We start from the raw sequence: 19,767 nt of genomic DNA on the forward strand, positions 1-19,767 counted from the left end.
TCAAATCGATACACAAAAATTCCAGCGCGTAAAAATTTCTCTTAATTTAGCGCGTTTCAGCACTTTAATCAGCAGGCATCCAACCACGCTCGTGAACGAGGCCCTGACGATAGGACTCTCCCTGCTTTACTAGGGCTTCTCCGCCACAGCAAGGCGCTGAAAAGCTGAGCAACTGGTATGTATGACTGTCGACAAAGCGTTTTAATGGTTATCGCATTATTGAGTACTGTAATTCTGGTCTTCCCAGCCACACGGGTTGACGTGTGAATAATGCAGTATCGATACGAAGATGCGCAACCTCTTTGTTATAGCGTTCCAGGCAGGATGAGTGTTTGTACGGACACCATGTATATCAAGCAGGCTGCTTCTCTCGGTTGAAAAGGCTCATCATCACTAGCAACCAGATAGAGACAGAGACATCCTTCGTCCATCTCGACAACAAAGTCTTCTGTATTGCTTTCATCACATAATTCGACTCCAAGATGAGAACATCATTGGCTCTCCTGGCTCTGGCAGCCACAGCCTTTGCCATTCCCCAAGCAGTCACAGAAGATATTGCACCCAAGGGTAAAGCCCCGAAGGGTTGCACCACCTCATATGATGGCCAATTCGAAGTCACAATCTTCAAGCCTGGAAACGAAAAGCGGGATGTCACCGAGGTAAGCAAGCTCAAACTCTCAGATGTGACGCTCAACTAACAGACAACAGCGATCATGTAATGGTGAAGGCGTTCTCGTCCTGAACCTCAAAGATGGTGTCCTCAAGGACGCTCAAGGTCGAACAGGCTACATCTCGGACAGCTACCAGTTCCAATTCGACAAGCCCGCACAGGCTGGCGCAATCTACACATCCGGTTTCTCAGTCTGCTCCAACGGAACTCTTGCCTTTGGACCCTCCGCAATCTTCTGGCAATGCCAATCCGGCGACTTCTACAACCTCTATGACCGCAACTGGGCTGAGCAATGTGAGCCTGTTGAGTTCGGCGTTATGCCTTGTGGCAAGAGTAAGAATGCAAAGTCCGCCCCTAAGAAGAGAATTGTGGGAAGCAGCGTTGTTGCGACGACTGTTGTAACTGTTGTTTCTGATGGCACGACGAGGGAGGTTCCTACAACTATCGCTGTTCCCATGTGCCAGATTGGCGATGGCCAGGTTCAGGTTCGCACGACGCCATGCGATGATATGGAGATCCCTATCATTACTGCTCCTCCTGTCAGTCAAGTCTCGGATGGCAAGCTTCAGGTTCCTACTACAGCTCCACCTGCGCCTCCCGCAGTTCAGAAGCCTGCCAAGCCTGTGGATGACACACCTGTTGAGGGTACTGGCGGTGATGCCGGGGATAAGCCCAAGCCTGCTGGTGACTCGAAGCCTGGCGCTTCTCCTTCTGGAAACGATGCTCCTGATAACACGGGAGCCGCACAGGCTGAGAAGCCAGCTGGAGATGAGCCTTCTGCCACTGGTGTCCGACGTGCTGGCAAGTCGAAAGCCACTGAAACCGACGATGAAGTGCTGGCCACTGACTCTGGTACCCCCTCCGACACCGAGACCGAGGCGACTGGCTCATCTCGAAGCACACGCGCCGTCAAGCCCTTCAAGTCTCAGACGACGGAGAGTAATGACTCTGAGGAGACTGGAAGCAGCTCCAGTTCCGGCTCAGATGACGCCGCGTCTACGGGTGCGGCTCAGTCTGATGCTTTCAAGATTGCCGCGAGCTTGGGTATGGTGCTTGTATCGGGTCTGTTTGGATCTCTGTTGATTCTGTAAATGATGATGGAACTGGGATTATTGATTGAGGTTATGATTGTATCTGTTTTCTCGCATAAATGCGGTGTTCTGGTTTTCTCATGTCGGAGGTATTGGGTTAGTAATATTTAGATATCTCTTTACGAACAGTCAATGGCACAATAGACATGGAATCACAAAGCTAAACGTACTCAACGCTGACGTTCAATTGCCTCTACTTGTCAGTGCAAGCAAAGATCAGTGAAGATGATTCCTCATCATTACCCCACTGTAAAGGATGTGGGTGGGCCTGTTTTAGCACTAACGTTAGTGTCAGTCATCGGCATTCACGGCGCTCTCAAGCTTGCGAGGGGTCTTTCACAAACTTCTTGCACTCACAATCCTTGTTACTCACGAAATTCACACAAAGGTTTGTGTACAAGAAACAATGGGCGACTCATTCATAGGCAATCTCACAGAGAGTGTCAATCAACTGACGCCGACATCGATCGCCATCTCAGTCGCGGTCTTGCTGGGCAGTCTCATCACGATCTGGCTTCAAAATGGCCCATCAACACCCAAGGAGCTTCGCAATCTTCGACGAGAAGGCGTGTCATCAAGCAACATGAGCGACCAAACCGATTCCAAATACGACTTTCCTGAGAGCACTGAAAATGATGGCCCAATTCGTATCAAAGCAATCTTTGTGCATCCTATCAAATCTTGCGCCCCAGTCGAATTGAACCGAGCGCAACTCATCAAGAGTGGCTTGGTCTGGGATCGATGTTTCGCTCTGGCGACAGAAGTCAATCGTGCGGAATCAGAAGGGGGCCCGATATGGCGATTCATCAGTCAGCGGACTAAACCGCTCATGTCACAGATCAAGACCGAGTTATGGCTCAGTCCCGAAGGTAGCGATGCGAGCTCTCCTTTCGACTCCGTGGGATGTCTCGTCTTCAAGTTCCCAGATCCAGATCCTCCGACTCTGTTGGAACAGCTAAAATCCATGCTGTTCTCTCACCCGAGGGAAGTCTCTGCGTTCGTGTCGCTCTCTCCAGATGAAAATTATCTCAATAAGCATGGGATCGCCATGAAGACATTTGCCATTCATTCAAGAGAAGCAAAAGGCTTGGATATGGGAAACGCACCAACAATTGCCGCCACACTCCCCAAACTCAAGCGCTTCCTCAACATCCCCGAGCATCAAAAGCTCACTCTTTTGCGCTGCACACCAAACACTCTCGTGCCAACAGAGAAGAACCTAGCGCCCTTGGAGCACATCGGCAAACCAGCTGTTCACGGTTACACAGACCAACAACCCGTCAACGTGAACAATCTCGCCTCCGTCCACGCCGTTTCAGCCCTTCTCCCCAAAGAAAACCAGCCTCTCAACGCGCTTCGCTTTCGCGCAAATATTTGGATCACAGGTGCTCCAGCGTTTGTCGAAGAAACATGGAAACGATATCGCGTTGTGCCAAAGCAACAACATGCAGCCTCCCCTTCACTTTCTGTCGTTTGCCGGACATCGCGCTGCACGTTGCCGAACGTGAATCCACTTACTGGTAAATTTGATACAGATAAACCGGACAGTGGAAAAACGAGAGGAAACGCACAGCCTAGCTCGACGCTTGTTAAGCATCGAACGGTTGAGGATGGAAACCCGAGGGCTTTGGGGTACCTTGGCATGCACTGTGTCCCAGAAAATGCAGGCTTGCAGCAGGCTGCGGACAGTGTTGAAAATCTGTATATTCAAGTCGGTGATGAGATTGAAGTTCTTGAGCGCGGAGTTCATTTATACGGATCGACTGCCAATGACTACTAGCCTCAGGTCTCTCCGCATGCAATTATCACCAGCTCGGAAATCTCCGAACAAGAAACCCTAAATAGAAACTCTCCGCTACAAGGTCAGCATCTCTACTATCGATATCCTTGTCTAGCGCAGACGATCAATCTTACAAAAAGCCACATTCGATGCCAAGCCAACGCCTGTGTTACCATGTAAGCGGTAAAGACGTGTTGATAGGCTATCTCGCTCTTGGTGATTGGACAACGGGTGTTATGCGGGGATGTATGGCGTTTTGTTTGAGTCTGGTTGTTGGGTCATGGTCGAATTCGCACGCTATGGACCATTATTATTAAAAGCTTGAAGAGGGTTTATTTAATGTGACCAAATTCATAATTGAATAACGGATCCATGAGACGTAGCTGTCAGAAGTACTGCAAGGAACTTTTACTTGTTGGAAGTTCCTACTAAGACCTGCAGGACAGCTCCTCAGATATATTACCACAGTGTGCATCTCTCGTTTCAACATACCTGTCTTGCCTGTGGCTTGCCATAGTCTCCTCACATTTAGCTTTTTGTTTGCCCTCCTGCATTTTTCCCCTTTTCTTTCCCTCTTGTTTCCAAAACCTTTGTCTCTTTCATTCTAAGCCCTACAGTCATCCTAATCATGAGTGAACCGGAGCCAACAGCGTTATGGCTTCCTGACGAGGTCCTCTTCAATATCTTGTCCACGTTACAGGACAGTGACGACCCTGATGCAATCTCCACCAAAGAAGCAAACATAACCCTCTTCAACGCGTGCTTGGCATCAAGGCGACTCGAAAGCCTTGCTCAAAGAGTCCTGTATCGCTGCATCGATGCACGGTCATCAAAGTGTCTTTTAACACTTGGCCAAAATCCTCATCTGTGTCGTCTGGTTCGAGAGCTGTATTGCCCTTACGATGAAGAAGTAGTGAATGCCTTGCTACACCCACATTTTCGAAATTATATATGGCTCCCATCCTCATGGAGTGCCAGTTTTCCGAACTGGCTCGAAAGTGAACATGGCCGGCAGGAATACTACGGCCAGGCAACAGCCTTCTGGGTGCAGAGGCTGCCCAACCTGAACAGGCTCACTATCAGCCTGAGCTACGACATGAAAGCCTTGACGGAAATGGTACAAAAGAGTTTGAACGGGCAGCCAAGGCGATTCCCGCGGTTGACGAGAATCGATTTCAAGCTTTGTCCAAGCGGTATACCACCGTGCATCCAGCCGGGCTTGATTCTATTTCAGCTGCCCTTTCTCAAAACAGTGACCATCCATGACATCCCCTTTTTTGCTAAAAGCAGCAGCGGGGACTTGGAAATGCCAAAGAATGCCTGCAAACGACTCGAAAGGCTTGACGCCGACTTTGCATGGATCACACCCGGCAGCTTGCGAAATCTGCTGTCAGTCTGCGAGAGTCTCCGCTTCCTGGACATCAAGGTCAGAACAATGCTATCAACAACGTGTGATCCCTTCAACTACCGTCTTGGTGACTGGATTCAACACTGCCACGCCTTGGAGAGTCTTGACCTTCAAATCAAGGCATCCAGGCGGTGGACGGACGGGTTGACTGGTGGAAGGGAGGTTCAGGAGCAGACATGGGCTGCAAACAACATTGGATCACTCCAGAACCTGACCCGTCTCAAGAGATTCTCCTTGAGCGTGGAGCTTCGTCACTTGACGGTGCCAGGACCCTCCGTTCCCCCTCCCAGTCCGTCGAAGCTTGACTTTGAACTCATGCTTCCAACCTCGATTGAGCAATTTGAGATCAGGAAGATCGGTATTCCGGACTACAAGGCTTTTGTCAGGAACATACGCGAACTTCTCCAGTCAAAGCGGCTTACGAATTTGTTTCAAGTATCTGTGGCAGCTCATTTGAAGCCACATCATGTTACACATCCGTCCTGGGGGGTACAGTTGCATGGGCCTGGCCAGTTTGACAAAGTCCTTCAGTTGGTGCACAAGGATCGTAAGGGGACGATCCAATCTTCGCGCTATGATCAGGAGGCATGAGTCTTGATAAGAACTGCATACGGATTTTGTCCGAGGTAGCCATCGTGACAGACTCTTAGTTTGGTTGATGTTGGTGAGATTTTCAAGGAAGCTTTGCTTCTTAAATTCGGTGACTGGGAGGATGGTTTACGTTCATGGCCGAGTAGCTGCGAGAATCTTTTGGAATGGGCACCATACTTCAAAATGCTCGAAGGTCATGATTTCTTCTGCGCACCATCCTCATTTGTCTCATTGTTCACATCGAAGTGCCAGCCCCGTGACTAGATACATGATGATTGATCTTGATTATGAATAACGTCCATCATTGTGGTTAATCTGGGACAAAGGCACTTCTCCACCCATAAGTCGTTCAAAGCCTTAGTAAAAGCCGGGCAAAGTTGCCCTAATATCCAAAGTCTTCAGAGTCATGGCCCTGTTCGTCAGCCTATCTCGCCTGGCTCTGAATCCACTGCATGGCCTTATCATCCGGGTTCTGCCTCGAAGGTAATTCGGGATTGCGCGCTGCGCCGCTGAAAGCTGTGAACAGGATGCACGCCCACTGAATGTCTATGACCTCCTTGAAGCGTTTCGTTTCGTCTGTTTGCATGTTGATGTGGATAAGGTATCCTGACGGCAGAGGCTTACCCGACCTGGTGAGGTGTCGTAATGCTCCTTCACAAGAAACCGGCAGTGGATTACCTTGATCATGGAACAAATTGAGCTCGTCGATTAACTGCCGCCAGTCACTCCCATGACCTGTGCCGCTGATGTCGATTTCTTGACCGAGACGCTTCTTGTTTTGAGGCATCCATCGGAACTGTAACGTTACTTTTGATTCATTCTCGTTAGAGGTCTCCGTGAATATATACTTGAATCCGCAGTAACCCCTTGCCCGTAGCTTATGCAAATCAGGATGGAGGCAAATCATGTTCCATACTTTATCGGTGCCTCTCAGTTCATGCGGGTTGTAGACATAGCAATTCCCTCCTAGAAGATTGACACTGAGCAAGCCAGGGCCGCGAAACTTAATATCACCAGTCGTGTTGCCATGCTCCTTGGTGTCCCACCATGTGTACGGAATGATGTGGCTAACCATAGGGTCTACTGTACCCAGCACAACACAAGAATTGCCATCACGTTCCAACATTTAGCCTCTTCAACCAAGTCATGGACATGGTCATTAAGCTTAAGATTAGTCCCAAACATGGGCATGTCCCAGTTCCAACGAAAACCGTTATCTGATTCGCACTCGGACACTGAACTCCCAGGAATCGCCGATGATTTCGTGATCTGAGGTGAGGACTGAGCTGGAGTTGGGTCTATGATGCTTCCTACGCAATGTTGAATCAGGTCTAAAGCTTGTTAGCTCATATCTCCGATTCTGAAAATGGGAGGATTCTTACAGTGCTTGCAGAATGGTGCAATGCCATCGAGATTTCGCTTCAGTTCAAGTGATGAGGCGGGGCGGTAGGTAACCCCGTTATGTTCCAAAGGTTGCACTGAAAACACCTGGCCAGGCCTAGAGTGCCTGATAGGTGCCAACAACATGGTCGAAGCATGTTCTGCGCGAAGTCAAAACTCACGAAAGCCCCGTTTCACATAGCTCTCGAGCTGTTTCGCGTATTCCCGCCTCTCCTCGAGTTCGTCCAAGGACAAAAGATGGCCAGGAGCGCTAAAGCAGCCAGCGCCATAGATGACGCCTCCTTGCCCTGATGTAGGGCCCGCCATAATTAAGTGAAGTGGTAAGTCCTGTAGGCTGGAGGAGAAGAATCAGAGATAACTTAAAACATAATAGAATGGCTGATAAAAGCTTTACAGCTATATAATCTGAAATGGAGAAATAGATTGTGGCTTGCGGCCCTCAACTCCATCTTTGAAAGCTTTTTTTACAAAACCTTACATGTTCAAAGAGTATAGAAAAGGCGCTAAATGCGTCAAATTGCCTTTTGAATAAACCTTAGTATTGAAGCTCTCAACTGAAGTTACCACCAGTCGGGGCTTGAAGTTTCTTCTACCTCATAACCTTGAGTTAATCACTTTAATCTCTTGAGATTCATCACATCTCTAGGACAGCAGCCAGGTGAACTTGTAAGTGTTATAGGTGTAGATAACAGTGCAACTAATGGGTAGCTAATAGTGGTTTTGATCATAATTTGGTCCATCAACTTTATGTAGGTAATTCATAGTAAAACAATTACAACGTACCCCTTGTTCGAAAATAAACAATTAAATAGAACAAAGAGAGTTACTCAACACGCACTGACTTTATGGCAGTGAGCAAGGTATCTCGTAGGTCTGTCTCCGTGTGCACCAAATTGGCCCCAAACCTTTTGCAAACCGCCTCAAGATTCCCTTTCTTTCGATATCCATCCAGGGCACAGACTATGGACCTTTCTGGTTTCGTCTTGGCAGCCAGCCCTAGCTCCATAAGACTGATTGGGGCCTCAGTTGAAGGGTGGAAAAAGAAAACAATGATGTCTGCAGCCTCTTGCATATCAAGCTCCCACCAAACCTGCTCCTCCCACCGCTTGTCTGAGAAGTCCTCCTTCCATGTACTATCCCAATCTGGTCGGTTTGGGTTGAGAATCGTCACGTGTTGATCCATCAAAGCTTTTGTCAGAGTTTCTCGCCAGTCAGGCTCGCCGGTGCTTGTTGTTATTCCTGCGAGGAAGATGGATGTATTTTTGTCGTCTGAGTCAGGCCTGTGAGGAGCCATAACAATCTTAGCGTGTTGCTCCATGATGGAGGCTTGGGCACGCAACTCAGTACGTTGCAAGTGAAATGTTGAAGTTGCAGAATCCATGGATGCTGACTTTCCCCGCCTTTGGTGAATATCAACAGCCAGAGGTGGCCAATGATTGGCCACTCAACTCTACGGTCGTCCACAGTCTACTTTGGAAATATCACAATTGTTTTGAACACTTCAGACGAACAGCGAAGAATTGGGGGTCGTGTTTGAATTGGTAGATTGTTTTATCTTGAGTTGTTCTATCAACCAACTTTCGCATTCGGCGTTTAGTGATTTGATTGGTGTCCTTATGTCTTCACGCAGCGACATAGCTTGCCAATAGCAAATGCTTGTTAGATTTGGTGAGGGCTCTCGCACAATCTTGTCACATATCTTTCGTGGGACTTTTTTCCAGATAAATATATAGGGGGCAGCTCATGCCTCCTATTCCAACTCACTGATTCACCCTACCTCAGTCATCAGATGATTCTAAATTCATCATAATCTTACCTAAGTTGAAGCGTTCAGGCTCTATAGAGAGTCGCAGTTCTGTGATTTGTCATGCCTAACTTATTCTGGGCAAAAGAGGACCATATTTTCCTATTCTTGTCCTGCATGCTTCTTGGTAGAGCGATGTTGGTACATGCCCCCCCTCGTGAAAGATTCCTCAATCATGGAAAGACATTATTGGGTATAGGCTCCAGTATTCTCATCTCGGTGTCAGATCCTTTGTAATTTTTTAATACTTCTTCTCTTTGTTCTTACAGTCCTGAGTCGTTGGGGCGTTGATCCGTGTAATCGACATGAGCCAATCTCAGCTTGACTCTGCTCAAGTGCATGTTCAGTGATTGAACAATGGGGCGTCAGCGATAGGAGTATCACCACTTGTTCTCTGGTGTGAACAAGAGAACACCAATTCTATTGACTTGCGCATTTAAATCACAATGGTCTCTTTGTTTCCTCGGGGCATTACTTATTCCCATTCTCACATTTCCACATTCAGCTCACCAAACTTGAATACATCAACCCGTAACAATATACCAATATCCATACGCCTACAAATCTTCAAGCATGACTGACAATAGCGACAAGACTTCTGTCCAGCTTTGGCCTTGGCAGAAGCGAGCTCTCGAGAATGGACGTACGCCACTGCCTGAAAGTCCAGGAGAAAGGCCCTGGCTAAACCTTCCACCAGATACCGAAATATCCGCAACTCCTTTAACGGCCTTAATAAATGCAAGTACCCCTAAACCACGAGACTGTGGCTAATATCACCAAATCCATGTCGAAACTAAACATCAGCTAACACCGTTAACAGGTTGTCACACCGCACTCCCGCTGGTGGTCAAAAAGTGACATGAGACGTCTCATTCATCTGAGAAACAGCGGGGAATCCTGGGCCGCTATCAGCGTAAGTATTTGACTTAAAGTATCTAGAACGTAGCTAATTTCATTTATAGGCAGAATTCCCAGGCCGGACTCTTCAGGGAGTCAAGCAGACATACCGCAAGCGTCGTTTCGCTACTGAGCGTCAAATGGAGAAAGAGGCGTTCGGAGCGACTTCTGCTGAGCCTTCTCTTATTGACGACAACGATGAGAAGAGCAATTAGTGATTTAAAGATTACAATCTAGGAGTAATGGGGATAACCCTTGCCATGGCCCTCATATCTCCTTTCACAATTACTATATCTTACCCAAATACTACAAAATCCTATCAAGTCACTCTCTTATCTATACTCCGCTGCCACCTACATTGTCCTTTTATCATTGAATTTGCGTTGTTACAAAGGTTCTTATACAAACATCGATAAGCGTTATTGTTATTTTCTCTCGCGAGTCAGACTACTTGACGATGGGCTCTGGGATGGCCATGACCAACACGGTTATACTATAAAATCAGGTTCTGAGAACTGATAACTTTACAAAAGACGATAGAACTCTCCCAGGTAGTACGATATCTTCCTGTTCATCCACCAGAAAGTATTTCGATATTTTATTTCGCAACGTTAACACTGACTTCAAATCTCACTATTAGCTATTTTACTCTTACGTCACAATAATAAAAACAATAACTGAACATATATACAACCAAGCCATTATATTAGAAAATTCTCGGAGGCTCAAATATATTATCATTGCTCTGATACGGCAGTGCAATGACACTGCCGGACAATGCCAGCAGCTGCATAGCTTGCTGCCATTGGCAACATCAGTACTTCACTCTTGTTCCTCGTACCTCTCCCTCTTCTTCTCGGATTATGCCTCACAGCTCTCTTCATTTATATCCACAAACAACAAAAGACCCAGAGAATAGAAAGACTACAAAAGCATAGTCCGGATGAAGCTCTGGCAGGAAAAGACACTCAAGCGCGGGCGAACGCCTTTGCCAGAAGGCCCTGGCTAGAGACCATGGCGTTCCCTGGAAAACTTCTGGGCATCCTTCTGCAAACCGCGAGGTGTCAGGCGCTCCCCAAGACCCCAATCAGGCCGAAGTTCCTGTATCAACCCCAGCTCAAGCCGAAGCAAACGTAAGTCCCAGCACCACAGCTTACTAAACCAAGTATCAAGAGAGTAGAGACTTGACATACCGGTTCTGGGAGGAGTCTGAATTACGTCGCTTGATAGAAATGAGATCTGGTGGGGCAAAATGGAGTGCCATTGCGGTCAGATTCATTTCTAATCTCCCATAGATGATTCATTCCTAAGTACTTACAATTTTACAGCAAGCCTTTCCTGACCGCACTTTTGAGGCGCTCAAATAGACCTACCACAAGCGTCGACACGCAGTGGAACAAAATATCGAGGAGGAGAAAGCCAGTGACAAAGCAGCAAAGAAGGATTAGATTAAGTCTGCCGTCCGATAGATGCAGAGCTATAACAGCCATAACGATGGCAACAATATAACCAAACTCTTCCCGAAAATGATTAGGACAGTAATCCTTGTTCACCACACTATATCAATCGAAGCGACACTTTGAATACTTCCTAGCTATATATATATATATATATATGTATTGTCCTGGTTTAATAAGACAGTTACACACGCTTTGAAAACACCCAGATTCCGGCCAGGATATCGCGGTACTCTATGACCAGATTCGATACCTCAAGCTCACGATTGCTAAAACATGGATTCGTCTAAGGTGATTCGTTTATAGTATAGTCTTTCGCCTCGACCCAGTGCACGACACCTTCAAGGCGTTGGGTATGGTAACTGGCTTCACCAAGTGGCATACGATTTGCCAGAACCATATTTGCTCCAGGCTGTGCTTGTTGCCTGAGCTATAAGCGAAGAAACACGAAATCTAATCGCTTTACTTAGGCTTTGACCACATATGCCTCGCTAAAACGTCATAGGGTTTACCAGAAATGAAAAGCTTGGCTCACCTCAACAAAGCAACATAAAGCGCAACTCACATTTTTCACGAACAAACGCACGTTTAGCGAGAGAATTCGATAAAGCCTTGAAAACAGGATCAAGGGCGTCTAATCCAAACAGCCGATAAGAGACACAAGTTCGTCTCAAGCTACAATCAAACCTAATCTACGACGATTTGTTAGGTAGCTTAACGAGATACAAACGTTTCACTCTGAAAAAGGTCTCTCTATGCTTTTCCACCATCAAACGTAGTCGTTTAACTGTGACTCAAAGCTTCCTGGCAATGAATATAAATAACTGTACTTCTTCTATTAAACGTTCAATCACTTTCAACCCACATCAACTCTCCCAATGTCTGACCGCATCAAAACGTGGCAACGAAAGGCTCTTGAACGGGGCCGAACTCCCCTTCCAGACGCGCCGGGCTATCGTCCATGGCTGAGGAAGGATACTGATCACGACGCATCGGAGGCTGATAATTCTAACAAGGGGTCCAGCAGTGGTTTTCAAACGGGATCAGACGTGAGCTCTAAGGTCGAGGTCGGTGGTTCCCTCAAATCCTCTTATCAAAAGCTCATCTAATTATAATAGAGAAATCCCAAGAAAGACGCTTAGTCACACAGACAAGTTCATTGCAAGTATCAATCGGTGGTTGAAGTTCGCAAATTGAAAGATCCGATTGAAGACAGTGTTGTTCGGAATAGGGGACAATATTCAATTCCGATATAATAGGCTACGATTCATCACAATCCCCTGCCTTATATAACCATTCATTCACTTCTCTTTGGAACAATAGTCTTCGGCTTGTTATGGTATAGAAAGATGCAGTTGCACTGGTATATGGTCATCCTGACAGTACCTTGTTACCGGCTTTCAATAGAACAATCAAGCTGCCTCATTCACTGTCCTCTGTCAGTGCCCACAGCATTCACTTGTGAATTCGCCAAGAACCTCCAGTAAATATAATTATTTAATCTCTTAGTATATTAGCTTCTTCAACTGCCAGATCTTCACCTGTTCTTCTACAAGAACACTAACATCGCTGTCCTGATCGTTTCCTTATATAAATCATGTCTGGGATCAACAACGAAACTCCTCCTAATGCTCTCCAGCCCTGGCAAGCACGGGCCTTGGCGAAAGGCAGAACACCCTTGCCAGAAAGCCCTGGTTGTCGACCATGGCTGGAAGCCAGCTCGACGCAAGATGCGTCTGGACCTAGACAGCAAGCTACGGTAATTACAGTGTCATCCTTTGCTTCACTTCCCTCAACTACCAGGGAAGCCCTCTCCATGTCGGAGGCTGAGACGGTAAGTACCCAGACGCCTATGACTGACTATACATCCAGCCCTGACATGATGGTCCTGTGCAGAACAGCAACCAGGGCTACAAGTTCTGGAACCAAGACGAAGTGAGGCGCCTTATCGAGCTGAAGAGGGAGGGCAAGTCATGGAGAGATATCAGCGTAAGTTATCATTTAGATTTAGCCACCCATCCCATCAGAATACTGACATGCTATTTCTCAGGACCACTTTCCTGGACGATCTATCGAAGCGCTCAAGCAGACATATCACAAGCGAAGATCAACTGCTGAAGAACAGATGCGCCCAGTCGCCAAGGGAAAGGAAGATCAGCCGGTGGAATAAAGACGAGTGTTTGCTTCAGATAGAATGACACGAATTCACTCTCATAACGAATTCCCTGTTTGCTTTCAAACAATGTATCATGTTTAACTCTTGCTTCTCTGGTACTTTCTTTCTCATGAATTTTTGCTTTGATCTTTATCCATCAACGGTTTGGAACGCATGCATTCCTGCCATTTCAACTACTCCATGATTAAGCATTCACAAAAAATCTTGTGCCACACTTTTCGTCTTTCCCATCACCAGCCTTTCATCCCGTTCACCAGTCACACTAACAATGACGGTAGATGATGTTTCACCACCAGTAGACTACCCTACGCCAATATGTTGGTGAGATAAGATACATAATTGCCACCAATAAGCATAGAATTCGTCTTATAAGTCATATTAGGTTCAGAATTCAAATTATGAACGTCGTCATGGGCTCAATAAACATTATGATAACCTTAAGTTAAAGCAAGTCATCTATGGTTCAAACTTAGAGCACCAAAGCCGGAGCAACAATTAACCGCATGTGCCTTCCGCCGGCTCCACTTATCACCCGCCGAACCTCCCCCACCTTGCGATGACCCTCTGGATTCCGCGGGGTATCGGTGTTTCGCGAACTTCATCATCCCTCTTGAACTTTCCAGGCCCCCCTCTCCCTTTTGGACAACTCCTCGGCCTAGCTTCTTCGAGGCCAATTGCATTATTTTGAATATCATTTCTTGTCCTGTTTCAACTTCTCTACAAGCAGCCACAACTACCCGCCATGGATGACCAATTTGGAGGACGTACTGACGATGATCTCTTCTACGACGACTTCGAACCGGTCGAGAGCGAGACCGTCGTCACTACTGAAGCCGCACCGGAACCCCAGCCTGAACATGTAGCACCGGTTCAGGAACCCCCTGCTCCTCAAGAGAAACCAGCGCCAGCGCCAGCGCCAGCTCCCGCACCCTCAGCCCCTGCCTCAAAACCCGCTGGCCTCTCCTCGTCACGATATGCCGATAAACCAGCTCCTCCCAAGCCCGCAAAACAAGCTCCCCAACCGACATCCAACGCACCTCCTAACGCCCCAACTGCTCCTCGCGAGAAGAACACCCATGGTTCGCAAAACACCGCCGCCAATTCTGCAGCTCGTCTTCAATCTGGCGCAAACCCGCGACAGAAGCTCACGGACGAAGAACTCGCTGCCAAGATGGAGAAGATGAAGCTCCTTAACGCAGAGAAGGCGCGCAAGTTTGAGAAAGCCGAAAAGGATGAGAAGGATCATGCTGCTGCGTATGCTCGCGGCATGGAGGAGGCTAAGAAGCGTCGCGCCGAGGAAGCTGAGCGACGTAAGCGTGGCGAAGAGGACAAGCGCAGGCTTGATGATGAGCGCGCTAAGAACAGAGAGCGAAAACTCAAGGCCATGGGTATGAAGGAGGGTGGATGGGATGAGGGCAAGGATGCTCTTGAAGAGGAGGAAAACCGACGTTTCCGCGGCGCAAATGGTGGTATTCGAGGATCAAGAAGCTCCGGTCTTGGTGGAAGTCGGTACGCTTCAAAGGATAACGAGGAACATGACGTGGATCGCTTCTTGGACGAGCGACATCGTGGTGGAAGGGGTAGAGGTCGTGGTCGAGGAGGTCGAGGAGGCCGAGGCGGACGCGGTGGCCATGAAGGCGCACCACCAGCACCAGTCAAACAAGCCGTCCCAGCAGCCGAAGACTTCCCAGCTCTACCCGGTGAGGTCAAGAAGAGCGTACCGGCACCAGCGAATGATAAGCCGGCTTTTGCGGCAGCAGCAGCTGGACCTCCACCACCACTGCCACCACCCACTGGTGGAAAGTGGGATGAAGAGATGGATGAGTATGATGAGCTGAACAAGAAGTCATGAACAAATTGAAAGAGATGGAAGACTAGGAATAGCTTGACAGCGGAGTTGGAAAAATACCATAGGTAGCATCGTTAGACAGCATCGAAAGCCGAAGCGAGATTGAAAGACTTCTCCTCATTTCTATTTGCCTTTTGGCGCTGAGCTGCTTTTCTAGAAAGGGTATTATCCTGCTCTCCGCCAACTCTTTCATTCTTATTTCCGTCCATTTTATACACAGCGCCAAACGCCTGAACATCCCAATAAATAATTACACATTGATTACCATCCTCCACGGTATCCCCTTCCGCCGCGGCCGCTCCTATATCCTGAACCTCGAGGTCCTCGGGGTCCACCAGGTCCATCGTCATCCATAGGCGCCCTCGATCGGCCCTTCATCTCCTTAGGGAAAGCATCGTACGTCTTCCTCATCTGTGCATATCCCAGATGCATCTTTCCGTAGAAGTGATCGGCCAGGCGTCTGTCATTGTCGAGTCGACTGAGGTAGGCACCACACACATCGCAGACTTGTAGCTTCTGGTGGCCTGAGGGACCAGATGTGTCGGAGAGGGCTTTGAGTTCCTTTTCGCGGTCGGATTTGGATTGTGAGGCTTGACGGACGCGAAAGAGCTCGTCTTGAGCGCGTGAGACTTCGCCCATTGAGCCTAGGATTTCGACTTCCAGGAGGCCGTTGTTGATGGAAGCTGTGAGGTCGGAAATAGATTTGAGCTAGATAGGTTAGTATCTCGCATTGCATAAACAGGGTTAGGGACGTACCAGAACATTGGTCTGGCGAATCTCATCAGGTGTCTTCTCCAATCGTCTCTGTGCAGCATCGATTCGGCGATTACAGTCATCGATATACTTTTGCAGATCGCGCATATAGTCGTACTCAAATCCGTATTTCTGCTTCTCCCGATCCGATAGACCATCGTACTCCGCTTTCAACCCTTCATTGTGCACCTTCGGACACGGTCCAATATCCTGCTTTGTGTTTGTGAAGAGATCGTGTGGACAGGTGCCTGCGAGATATGATCGACAGACTTTAGGGTCGGTGAGCGATAGTTGAGCGGCGCGCGATGTTGAAGATGCGCCCATGAGCTGCTCGAGCAGCTTTCTCTGTTCAGCGGCCATTGCGAATACGTCGTTTGAAGATGTTGAAAGTTGGCGGGGCCTCAAGATTCAAGATGCGACGGCATGTGGAGGAACGCGCCGGGAAGCTAACTTTCTGCCAAATCCCACCGCTTACCTCATCGAATCCTCCACGTCGCAATAGCTCTCCAAGCTACGACACCAAATCGATCTCCCAAGGGCAAAGGTGCCATGTGAAGTCTTGATCGACTTCCACACTCTTTCGCCTTTTTCTTTCAAGATGCGCCACTTTCTGGCCTATCTCTTACTGGCCATAGCAAATGGCTTCGCACTCACTTCTGCAGCCGCATCCGGTTATCACGAGCAATTGACGCTTCGACCTTTACCCCTGTCCCAGCTCCTAGCGAGCTTCAACTTCCGAGCCAATACATCGATTGCGGATTTTGAAGCCCATAACTTTCGACTGTTCCCTCGATCCTTGGCGCAGATTCTTCAGTATGCTGGGACACGAGAGTTACATTTACGATTTACGCTAGGACGATGGGATGCTCAGTCGTGGGGTGCTAGACCGTGGGATGGAACACGCGAGGGAGGCACTGGTGTTGAACTCTGGGCGTGGTTGGACGCTGAGACTGATGAAGAGGCGGATGAGAAGTGGTTAACATTGACCAACGCCCTTTCGGGACTGTTCTGCGCCAGTTTGAACTTTATCGATGAGACGAGAACGATTCGACCTGTTATGTCTTTCCAGCCCGACGGCGACCACTCGAACTCGTCGCTTGCGAACATGAGACTTCTTCATGGTGTTTTGCCTCATGAGGTTGTCTGCACAGAGAATCTGACACCTTTCTTGAAGCTGTTGCCGTGCAAGGGCAAGGCTGGTATTGCTACGCTTCTGGATGGTCACAAGCTGTTCGATGCATCGTATCAGAGCATGGCAATTGATGTTCGACCCAAGTGTAATGCGGATGGAGAATGCTTTTTGGAGATGGAAGAGACTGTGGATATGGTTCTTGATGTCAATCGATCCAAGAGACCTCAAAGTATGTCCTTTGATGCTGTTGAATGACCTTTCTAACAATTTTAGACAACCCGATTCCGCGACCCCCTCCTGCTCACGAGCTTCTCTGCGATACCTCCAAACCATACCACTCTGACCACGCATGCTACCCCGCCGACAGTCTTGACGGTCAAGATTGGACTCTATCTCAAGTCTTCGGTCGCCCCATGAAGGGTACATGCCCTCTCACCGACCCCGATGTTCCTCCAGTCTGTGTTCAGATCCCCCAGTCCCGCGACATCTACACCACCGAAGGCGCCCGCGAGATCCGATCCCAAGACGGAAACTCTCGCTGCTACAGTCTCGACACGAACGCCGAACTCACTCTCATGCTCGTCAAGCCCGAGTCACAAGACGAGGACAAGATCCTTAATAAGCCCGAGACACCCCTTCTCTACGCTGATCGCAGCTTCAACGGCCACGGCCAGGAACACGGTGGTGTACAGGCCATCTTGAGCAACCCTAGTGACACCGATGTTGAGTTCGTCTACATGGAGTCACTGCCATGGTTCATGCGTATCTATCTTCACACCCTCTCGGCCCGTATTGCCGATTCGCCTTGGTCGAACTCGAGCGACCTGATCAAGGAGATCTACTACCGTCCCGCACTCGACCGCGCAAGGGGTACACAGCTTGAACTCCTCATGCGCATTCCGCCGCACTGCACCGTTTTCCTGACATACGATTTCGAAAAGTCCATTTTGCGATACACCGAATATCCTCCTGACGCTAACAGAGGTTTCGACGTCGCCGCCGCTGTCATCACAACATTAGAGCCCAAGGTTCTCAACATCCGCACTACGACACTGCTGCTGTACCTACCCACGCCTGATTTTAGCATGCCCTATAACGTCATTATCTTTACATCAACGGCGATCGCACTGGCATTTGGAGGATTGTACAATATTTTGGTCAGGAGATTTGTGGGTGCCGATGAGGCGCAGAGTACGGCTTTGAAGGCGAAGCTGTTGGGACTTGTTAATAGAATGAAGGGCAAGGCTGGGAAGCAATAGATATGATGTATGAGTTATTTTCTTGGTTACAATACAAGATCTTCCTGTTACCTCTGCAGTCGTCTTCAACTGGCATGGTCCTGCGATCCGAGTACATGGCCTTGGGGAAGAGATCACGAATGACGGTCAACGCGATCAAGTGTGTCCCCGGTCTTACCGTCTTTGTCACGTCGACCCTGCATTGTGCTTGTTGAAGCATCATCGGGCCGCGTCATTAGATCTGGGGAACGTGGACACGAACTTATCGCATCTCTGTTGAGGTTCCAGGTGACGAGTTGAGGTGTACATGTGTTCAGGGTCCTCGAGGCACTCAAGGGCTGCCCGAATTGTAGTTGGCGTCTTCAAGGACGACATGGACGTTATCGCAACAGCCTCGAATGGAACAAGAGGTCAAATCTGCACGTGGAGGAGAAGACGAAGAGCCGAACACAACATTACTCTGGAGTTCTACAATACAACAGAGATTTAAATGATGAGAAGTATTTATGGCATATTCTGATCATCTCTTCTTCGAGGCATTCCCGCGAGATGTAACCGAGATAAGAAGGTATCGAGTAGAAAAGGCTCGGGCCTTCCTCTCTTTCTCAATCGCCTTCATCTCGTCCAATCTATCCGCATTTGCCAAGACATCCCCTGCCCAACATCATCTTATAGCACTCCAGCTGCCAGCTTCTCGCATTCCATGTCAACACGTAAATGCGCCTTGCGCAGTCCGCAACCATGAGACTCCTCGCTCTACTTCTCCTGATCATCGTCGCGGTGAATGCATACTACACCCTCTCTGCCTACGCACCTTCGCTTCCTCAGATCCACGCGCGCATCATCAATGCAAGGAATAAAGCTTTCATCATCGGCGCCACGAAACCCAGCACGTTCTGCGGTCTTGATAATGCTACTGAATGCCCCGATGGCACATCCACACAAGTCGATGGAAACATGACTGGTCTCGCAGTAAGTCACATCGCCATTCACTCAGCCCATACTCATAGCAACAGGCTGCAGTCCCAGGCGGTCAATTCATCTTCGTCGCTCCCGACGGAATCATATCCTACCCGCCAGCACACTCCGCCCTCCGGCCCCCAGGCTCACAAATGGGCGGGTTCCATCCCGTGCATGTCATCTCAGAGTGTAAGATGCCTGTCACGATACTCATGTGGTCACCGGAGAACGCAAAACCCGGACTTTGGGCTTGTCCAACGGCGAGGAATGTCCCGATCACGAAGGAGGCCGTTCTCAAGGCGACAACGGGCACTTTTACGGGAAGCGGCTGTTTGACTGTTGAGGGGATTGAGATTCAGACTGCAGGGGATAAGTTCGCTGCTTGGGCTTATACGTAGGAGGAGTTTGGAGGATGTGACAGGTGATTAGTAGGATGATGTGGACGATAGTCGATAGAAAATATCATTTCGGTGTGCTTCGGGCGATGATTCCCAGTTACCAGCGTCGCTTGCTGCTTTGTATCTTTGTCATAAATTTAGATCCTGAGTCTGTCATTGTAC

The 19,767-nt window shown here is 48.5% G+C and overlaps 13 protein-coding genes across 13 annotated transcripts; 10 read left to right on the forward strand and 3 right to left on the reverse strand.

The window, feature by feature from the left end:
* Nucleotides 1-240: 240 nt before the first annotated feature.
* On the forward strand, nucleotides 241-1,956 carry FOXG_04105 (uncharacterized protein). The gene is made up of 2 exons (XM_018381996.1): nucleotides 241-659; nucleotides 709-1,956. Exons 1-2 carry the CDS (start codon nucleotides 483-485, stop codon nucleotides 1,759-1,761), a joined length of 1,230 nt encoding a protein of 409 aa, XP_018238617.1. The 5' UTR covers nucleotides 241-482; the 3' UTR covers nucleotides 1,762-1,956.
* A 122-nt stretch (nucleotides 1,957-2,078) lies between these two features.
* FOXG_04106 (uncharacterized protein) lies at nucleotides 2,079-4,102 on the forward strand. Its single transcript, XM_018381997.1, has one exon. It carries the CDS (start codon nucleotides 2,168-2,170, stop codon nucleotides 3,539-3,541), a length of 1,374 nt encoding a protein of 457 aa, XP_018238618.1. The 5' UTR covers nucleotides 2,079-2,167; the 3' UTR covers nucleotides 3,542-4,102.
* Nucleotides 4,103-4,124: 22 nt separating this feature from the next.
* On the forward strand, nucleotides 4,125-5,804 carry FOXG_04107 (uncharacterized protein). Its single transcript, XM_018381998.1, has one exon. It carries the CDS (start codon nucleotides 4,170-4,172, stop codon nucleotides 5,538-5,540), a length of 1,371 nt encoding a protein of 456 aa, XP_018238619.1. The 5' UTR covers nucleotides 4,125-4,169; the 3' UTR covers nucleotides 5,541-5,804.
* A 160-nt stretch (nucleotides 5,805-5,964) lies between these two features.
* Nucleotides 5,965-7,247, reverse strand: FOXG_18739 (uncharacterized protein; the record flags this gene model as incomplete). The annotated part of the gene is made up of 3 exons (XM_018398872.1): nucleotides 5,965-6,620; nucleotides 6,665-6,871; nucleotides 7,103-7,247. 3 exons carry the CDS (start codon nucleotides 7,245-7,247, stop codon nucleotides 5,965-5,967), a joined length of 1,008 nt encoding a protein of 335 aa, XP_018238620.1.
* Nucleotides 7,248-7,600: 353 nt separating this feature from the next.
* FOXG_04108 (uncharacterized protein) lies at nucleotides 7,601-8,315 on the reverse strand. The gene has a single exon (XM_018381999.1). The coding sequence runs from the start codon at nucleotides 8,257-8,259 to the stop codon at nucleotides 7,765-7,767; it is 495 nt and encodes a 164-aa protein (XP_018238621.1). The 5' UTR covers nucleotides 8,260-8,315; the 3' UTR covers nucleotides 7,601-7,764.
* A 1,289-nt stretch (nucleotides 8,316-9,604) lies between these two features.
* Nucleotides 9,605-9,857, forward strand: FOXG_04109 (uncharacterized protein; the record flags this gene model as incomplete). The annotated part of the gene is made up of 2 exons (XM_018382000.1): nucleotides 9,605-9,658; nucleotides 9,708-9,857. 2 exons carry the CDS (start codon nucleotides 9,605-9,607, stop codon nucleotides 9,855-9,857), a joined length of 204 nt encoding a protein of 67 aa, XP_018238622.1.
* A 799-nt stretch (nucleotides 9,858-10,656) lies between these two features.
* FOXG_18740 (uncharacterized protein) lies at nucleotides 10,657-10,779 on the forward strand (the record flags this gene model as incomplete). The annotated part of the gene is made up of 1 exon (XM_018398873.1): nucleotides 10,657-10,779. The coding sequence occupies one exon, from the start codon at nucleotides 10,657-10,659 to the stop codon at nucleotides 10,777-10,779; it is 123 nt and encodes a 40-aa protein (XP_018238623.1).
* Nucleotides 10,780-11,977: 1,198 nt separating this feature from the next.
* On the forward strand, nucleotides 11,978-12,241 carry FOXG_18741 (uncharacterized protein; the record flags this gene model as incomplete). Its single annotated transcript, XM_018398874.1, has 2 exons — nucleotides 11,978-12,166; nucleotides 12,218-12,241. 2 exons carry the CDS (start codon nucleotides 11,978-11,980, stop codon nucleotides 12,239-12,241), a joined length of 213 nt encoding a protein of 70 aa, XP_018238624.1.
* A 455-nt stretch (nucleotides 12,242-12,696) lies between these two features.
* FOXG_04110 (uncharacterized protein) lies at nucleotides 12,697-13,269 on the forward strand (the record flags this gene model as incomplete). The annotated part of the gene is made up of 3 exons (XM_018382001.1): nucleotides 12,697-12,933; nucleotides 12,996-13,088; nucleotides 13,150-13,269. The coding sequence occupies 3 exons, from the start codon at nucleotides 12,697-12,699 to the stop codon at nucleotides 13,267-13,269; spliced, it is 450 nt and encodes a 149-aa protein (XP_018238625.1).
* Nucleotides 13,270-13,829: 560 nt separating this feature from the next.
* FOXG_04112 (uncharacterized protein) lies at nucleotides 13,830-16,290 on the reverse strand. Its single transcript, XM_018382003.1, has 2 exons — nucleotides 15,881-16,290; nucleotides 13,830-15,832 (listed from the first exon to the last, which is right to left on the reverse strand). The coding sequence occupies exons 1-2, from the start codon at nucleotides 16,235-16,237 to the stop codon at nucleotides 15,386-15,388; spliced, it is 804 nt and encodes a 267-aa protein (XP_018238626.1). The 5' UTR covers nucleotides 16,238-16,290; the 3' UTR covers nucleotides 13,830-15,385.
* Nucleotides 13,850-15,507, forward strand: FOXG_04111 (uncharacterized protein). Its single transcript, XM_018382002.1, has one exon. The coding sequence runs from the start codon at nucleotides 14,018-14,020 to the stop codon at nucleotides 15,125-15,127; it is 1,110 nt and encodes a 369-aa protein (XP_018238627.1). The 5' UTR covers nucleotides 13,850-14,017; the 3' UTR covers nucleotides 15,128-15,507.
* Nucleotides 16,291-16,402: 112 nt separating the features above from the next.
* On the forward strand, nucleotides 16,403-18,479 carry FOXG_04113 (phosphatidylinositol glycan, class T). Its single transcript, XM_018382004.1, has 2 exons — nucleotides 16,403-17,238; nucleotides 17,283-18,479. The coding sequence occupies exons 1-2, from the start codon at nucleotides 16,476-16,478 to the stop codon at nucleotides 18,266-18,268; spliced, it is 1,749 nt and encodes a 582-aa protein (XP_018238628.1). The 5' UTR covers nucleotides 16,403-16,475; the 3' UTR covers nucleotides 18,269-18,479.
* Nucleotides 18,480-18,823: 344 nt separating this feature from the next.
* On the forward strand, nucleotides 18,824-19,605 carry FOXG_04114 (uncharacterized protein; the record flags this gene model as incomplete). Its single annotated transcript, XM_018382005.1, has 2 exons — nucleotides 18,824-19,219; nucleotides 19,264-19,605. The coding sequence occupies exons 1-2, from the start codon at nucleotides 18,965-18,967 to the stop codon at nucleotides 19,603-19,605; spliced, it is 597 nt and encodes a 198-aa protein (XP_018238629.1). The 5' UTR covers nucleotides 18,824-18,964.
* Nucleotides 19,606-19,767: the final 162 nt, after the last annotated feature.

This window comes from Fusarium oxysporum, chromosome 4, assembly GCF_000149955.1.
Source record: "Fusarium oxysporum f. sp. lycopersici 4287 chromosome 4, whole genome shotgun sequence".
Lineage (NCBI taxonomy): Eukaryota > Fungi > Ascomycota > Sordariomycetes > Hypocreales > Nectriaceae > Fusarium > Fusarium oxysporum.